This window comes from Aedes albopictus, chromosome 3, assembly GCF_035046485.1.
Source record: "Aedes albopictus strain Foshan chromosome 3, AalbF5, whole genome shotgun sequence".
Taxonomy (NCBI): domain Eukaryota; kingdom Metazoa; phylum Arthropoda; class Insecta; order Diptera; family Culicidae; genus Aedes; species Aedes albopictus.
The window spans coordinates 388,655,190-388,661,189 of record NC_085138.1 but is presented as its reverse complement, the minus strand read 5'-3'; the positions used below and the strand labels follow the sequence as shown (position 1 = coordinate 388,661,189).

The 6,000-nt window shown below is 42.1% G+C and overlaps 1 protein-coding gene across 1 annotated transcript in view; it reads right to left on the bottom strand.

Annotated features, from left to right (window-relative positions):
• Positions 1-427: 427 nt before the first annotated feature.
• LOC109418885 (T-related protein) overlaps positions 428-6,000 on the bottom strand; it is a 42,044-nt gene continuing 36,471 nt past the window's right edge. The window contains exons 4-6 of the mRNA XM_062860230.1: positions 1,768-2,652; positions 1,108-1,286; positions 428-1,002 (exon numbers count right to left, since the gene is read on the bottom strand). Coding sequence (XP_062716214.1) covers positions 639-1,002; positions 1,108-1,286; positions 1,768-2,652 — 1,428 coding nt within the window. The 3' untranslated portion in view covers positions 428-638. The remainder of the gene's footprint in view (positions 1,003-1,107; positions 1,287-1,767; positions 2,653-6,000) is intronic.

The following is a 6,000-nucleotide window of genomic DNA, read 5'->3' as shown; positions in this document are numbered from 1 at the left end:
AAGTACAACTCTGAAAAAATGGAAGACACTGGCAAATTTCCCCACAAAATCCCAAAGTCCGTCAGCTAAATCCCAGATTGTATAGTTTCCGCTTCAAAAATTTGAACTAGACTTGTAAAAAAATGGATGTTGATTGTTGAATAATTTCAAACATCTTATTTTGCAAGTAATGTTTTTACAAGGTCAGCCTCTCTTAACGTCCTCACTGGAACAAAGCCAGCTTCTCAGATTCTTTTGATTCCTTTATCTATCTTCATTTTTTGAAATAAAATAAATAATTATAGCTCGGGATTTGAGTTTTTTTGATTGTGATTTATCAAGCTAACGTGAACTGCATCATGTTTTGGGTAGTCTTTCTACCCGAAAACGAAATTCTCCAAAACTGACTATTTTATTTGAAAGCCGCTAATGCATTTTTACACATGTCCAAAGTACTATTTAATTTATTGTTCTTCATTCAACATTTCTTACATGTAATTTAAAAATAAGTTGCCTAAATAAGAACATTGTTTCTATCGTAAATTAAACTAAAGCGAACATTTTTATAAAACAATCTACCTACAACGCTTAAGCCAGTATCCAACCGGCGTAAAGTACCTAACGGTAGTAACGGTGCCTAACGCACCGTACCATAACTTTCAGATGTGTGACGATTGTTGCGGCGGGGTCAACGGGGTCCAAGCTCCACTCGAACCGCTTCTGGTCGGGCTCTGTTGAAGGGCGACGGCGGCAGATGCCCCTCCAGGAGATCCCGGTAGCGCATGGTTCGCACTGGCGTGGCTGTTCGGTTCGGGCGATCGGTTTTCCGAAGAACAATGGTGATGTCCTACGGTGTTTCCGCTGCCCATTAGGGCGGTTTCTGACGAACCTGTCGTCGGATGGTGCCCGTGGTGGTACTGGATGGGGACCGGTGAGGAAGCTGCTAGCGGTTCGTGTCCCCGGTGGTGATGTGAGGACGCAACTGGTGTTAGTTCGGTTATCTCCGATGGGTGATTGTAGGTTCTGGAAGAAAGAGGTCGTATATGGTTTACATGAGTTTACATTCCATCGCCTAGGGTATAGCTAGGCAGTAGCCATCAAGATTAATTAGGTACAAAAAAGACTTACCCAATATCGCCAATCATGGGAATGTACTCCGCCGTGGGGTAGTGGTATGAGCTCTGATAGACACTGTAATCGCTAGCCCCATGCCAGGTGGTCGAGTAACCTATGTTGGTAATTGGTGCATTCAGAACATTTCCGTACAGCTGATGATTGGGGGAAACGGTTGGTGTCGGGTGATAGATCTGTAAGTTCATGAAAGTTTAGTATAATGTTACGTTTGGATCTAGACGAATAACACTGCTCGACAAAATTTGGTGTTATGGGATGAGAAAAAAAAATAACAGGGGTTTGAGACCCTAGAAGTGGCATAGTGAAAGAATTTTTGGAAAATATTGGACCGGGCTTTCACAGTTCAAAACCGAAGTTTGTATGGAGAACTTGGGGTGTTCAATATGTGCATAAAAACGTGCCGTGTATATTTTCAGGCGTTTTCGGTATTTGGGTTAGTTTCGTTATTGCCTAACGCCTAAATATATGCACAGGCCGTTCTAATGCACATATCAATTGAACACCCCAAGTTCTCCATACAAACCTCGGTTTTGAACTGTGAAGGCCCGGTCCAATATTTTTAAAATTTCTTTCACTATGACACTTCTAGGGTCCCAAAACCCTGTTATTTTTTTTTCTCATCCCATAACAAAAGTTGAACGGTGTAATAGGTACCTGATGTCCCGCTGGAGCGTAGATCTGCTGAGGGGACACATTCGGCTGGTAGACATCGATCTGAGCCGAAGTGGGACCCGTCGATGAGCTGGAAGTCGGTGTATTGTATTGGCTATTGTGTGAAGACAAATGATGTGAGGAGTAGGTTGGCGAAGAAGTCGCATAATTTGGAGACCCGTTCGATGGAGTCGGTGATATGTTGGGGGCTATTGAGTTCGGGCTACCCGGATTGGTGGTTTGACTAGTCCAATAGGATCCGGTGGCAGCCGATGGTTGCGATTGCCATGCGCTCGAGTAGGAGGAGAAAACTGGCGATGGAACTGATTCGAGCTGTAGGTAGGGAGTTGCTTGTGGGGAGGCACTCCCGCTGGTACTTCGCGATCGTTGAGTCGTGTAGGGTGCAACTCGATTGGTACGGATCGTGGTATGCTGGTAGCGTTCGGCAGTTGGAAGGGGAGACTGAGCCGTTGCGTATGATGGATGGAAATTCAACCAACCGTAGGTGGAGTTTTCCCTCGAGTACACCGAGTCGGGACGTTCCTTGGCATCGAGGAATGCCTTTGCAAACGGATTATATTTGATCTTGAGGGAAGTTACTTCCTCATTCTGATAAGCCGTCACCGCGATGAACTGCGTTTCTGGGAAGGGATATGTATGAACGTTCCTTTGCTCGCGTTGTTCGGAAACTACTTGGACTAGGTGGACTCGTGGTTCGTATTTATGGAGTGAATTCAGCATGATTTGACCATTTCCGTTGGTTTTGTTAGTGAGTTTAACCTTAGCGAACGAGATGGGTTCCTTCATCCAGTGCTGCCCGAAATTTGGTGACTCTGGATGGACATATACTGGATTCGGGGGAGGAGCTTCCGCCTTACCACCTGCAACCTGAAATGAGATTGTGAGATACCTCTATTAGTAAGATGAGGGAAGATCTAGGTTAGCTCTAAACGGGTTAATGGTAGTCTAATTAATCTAATCGATGTCTCTTTAAGGGCCTCCAAGAACTCCCTTTGATTTTTTTTTATTCTTCAATCGCTCAACTTAATTTACAGCTCTTTTGTTCACTAGGGCACTGCATGAGCGATTCCAATTGGAAGCTACACGGAACCAGAAATCAACCCAAATATATGTTCTTTTCACTCATATCGGCTCTTCCGTGCGAGATCCCAAATTGGGCTAAACCGCGTTAAAGCTCTGAGTGGGTTGTTTCCTTTTGATCCCTACAAAAAATTGCAACCCATCGCAAAGTTCTTTCTACCCATCGTTGACTTTCGAAAGTACCCTAGCGGGTTGAAATAAACCCACTTTTGGGCAAACGGCAAAAAACCCAAATTTGGCTTCTCGCACGGACAGGTAGGTGCTTCTCGCTTTGTTTTTGACAATATTGCGAAGGGGAGAGCAAGGAAACAACCCACTTCTGGGTAAAAAGTTCAAGCGGTTTACTTATTTTTGCGTTCTTCCAACGTATTTTTTGGGTAGTCTGTTTTCCGTGTATACTTACACTTAGTACAACGCCTAAATGTATTCCCAGACAACCAGGAATCGCATAAGGAAGCACGCTGTACATCGTATAAAGTACTATTTTAAGTCACCATCGCATATATGTACGGCTGAGGGACAATTTTCATCGCATATGATGTTATTTTTTGAACTTACTGCGATGATTTTACCAGATAATCACATAAGAGTGCAAATTAACTTTTATAATGCATGACTACATCGTAGTAGACGCTATTCCGCTGTTTTGTTGCGACGAACTTTGCTTATTCACAAAAGCGTTCGAGTGAACTCGCAAAGTGTCAATTGAATACGCATAATTGCGTACTGCGATGATTATACGACTTCGCTTGGTGCTTTTCTATTTACGTCAGTTTAACTCGCATTGGTGTACAAACTAAATCGCATAAAAGTGAAAATAAACTCGTTCAAATGTACATACAAACTCGCATAAGCTCGAATCGTTAACGATGGCATATTGCGATGTGATATGTGATAACAATGAAAGAGGTGCTCTTGGAGTGCCAAAAAGCTAAAAGAAAGTAAAAATACATCATTATGGTTACAAAACAAGTTACAAAGTTATCATTTTTATTTTGTTGACCTTATAATTAACAATGTGTGGTGCTAGCAAGAGAGGAGTAGTGGTAACTGTGCGGGAAATCATGCTACATCATTTTGATTTCCAAAGAGCCTGCCGAACACGTACAGCGCACGGAAACCAAGTGCATTCCAACAAGTACTGAGGTGAGTTAGAATGTCATGACATTTAATCAGTGTGTTTCATAAGTAGTATTTGGTGCTAAGTGTGAAGTGCGGCTCGATAATCCAAAGGAAGTCGCATAAGGTGCTATATTACGTCGCAATAGTGCATACCGTACATCGCATAAGAGATCGCTTCAAGTCATATAGCGACATTATTTTTCCGTCAATGCACGTATAGCGCCTCCATTTTTTACGCATAAGGCACTTTTACTGCATCTTATGCGATGTAACTTTACCGCATAAAAGTACGTATAACATGAACATAAACTTCATTATACGTACAAATTGGTTGTCTGGGTTCTATTCTAATTCTACTATATCAAGCTGGTTGCCGTTGCGCTGCTTTCACTTTCTACCCTATCATGATAGAATGATGTTAATGTATTCCTTTTTCCAGTCCGATTGGGGGGGGGGGTCCATTGTGAGTTGCCGTTCGTCGATGTCCTTGTATCCGGACCCATTTGAGTCATGGGCTCTGAAGTGGGTCAGTTTCATCTGCTCTCAGGGAGAAAGCGCAACTGACAAAAGTGCCGGGGCTGGGATCGAACCCATGACCATGTGCTTATGAAGCAAACGTGTGACCAATTGCGCCACGGGCCTCGGCAATAGCTCCCTTTTAGTTAAGGTCATCGAAAGTACACGCGAATTCAGTCGGAAACGTATTGCATTCCTTCTCAAGATCCCTGAAACGTTCCTGAAGCGCTTCTGTGACCCTCCATAAACACCCTGAAGCACTCCTGGAAGCCTGTGAAGGCTGCCTGATCCCATGGAACCCTCAAACCGCCAAGTAACAAAACTAGCTGAATAACAGTTTCTAAAGCTTAAGGTTGCTTAAGAATTGTTTGTTCCGCTCTTGTACAGCAAAAATGTTTGTTGGGCGCCTTTAACCTGAAATCCTCTTGAAACTCACCTGAAGCCTGTTGAGCGACCTAAAACCTGCTTCAGGGGCTCCTATACGTACTTTTTTCCGGGATTTCTGCACTAGCTCCTTCCGTAATTCCTACAGGAACTTCTTCCAGGATTACTGCAGCAGTTTCTTATGAAATTATTGCAGATCATTCTGCAAAGCCTCTGGAAGTTTATTCTGGAATTGTCTCAAATGTTCTTCCTGAAAATCCTACATGACTTTTTTTGGTTGAATTCCTTATGGAAGTCTTGCATCTGAAATTCTCCCATGAGTTCCTTATAAATTACTTAAGCACTTCTTTGAGAAATTCTTCCAATTCCTCCAGCAACCCAAGCGACACACAAGTTATGTAAAAGTTAAGACAGCATAAGTTTTAATTATATAGAAGTCACTGTTGCGTACTTGTAGCGTTTGCGTCAAAAGTACGACACAGCAATTTCTATGCAACGAAAACTACCACTGCCGTAACCCAAGGGAGTTGCACGGGAATTTTGTAGGAAACTCCTAAAGACTGGACTCGAAAAAAATGAGACACTCAAAATAATGTATAACTTTTGATTGCGTTCACAAAAATAACTGATTTTTAACCAGGAATAGCATGTTATGTGTAGTTAATCCCCTAAAAATTTCATCAAAATTGGTTCAGTATTGGCGCAAATATTGTCAATACAATAAAATATGATTTTGAAAATTTTGGGCTTCCATTTTAAAAATTGTTTAGGCTATAACTTGGTTGTTAGCTCATCAAAACGTCTAAAAGTTTGACTTTAAGTTCTTCAAGTAAGTCGTAATAAGTGGTGAAAATTTCAGCACTTTTTTTTAACAATTCTAACAAAAAAACGGGGTTTTGAAATTTTGGGCACTTTTTAACATTTTAAAATCAGTGTGCATTATTTTGACTGTAGTATGGATTATTGCACGAATTTATTCTGGCCGGCTTACTCTCACACGAAATTTGACGTTTGAGCGGTGTTGGCACCTCTGAAACGTCAAATTTTCTGGGAGAGTAAGCAGGCCAGCAAAAATTCGTGCAGTGGACGATTGGCAACACTGTCCCAATTTTG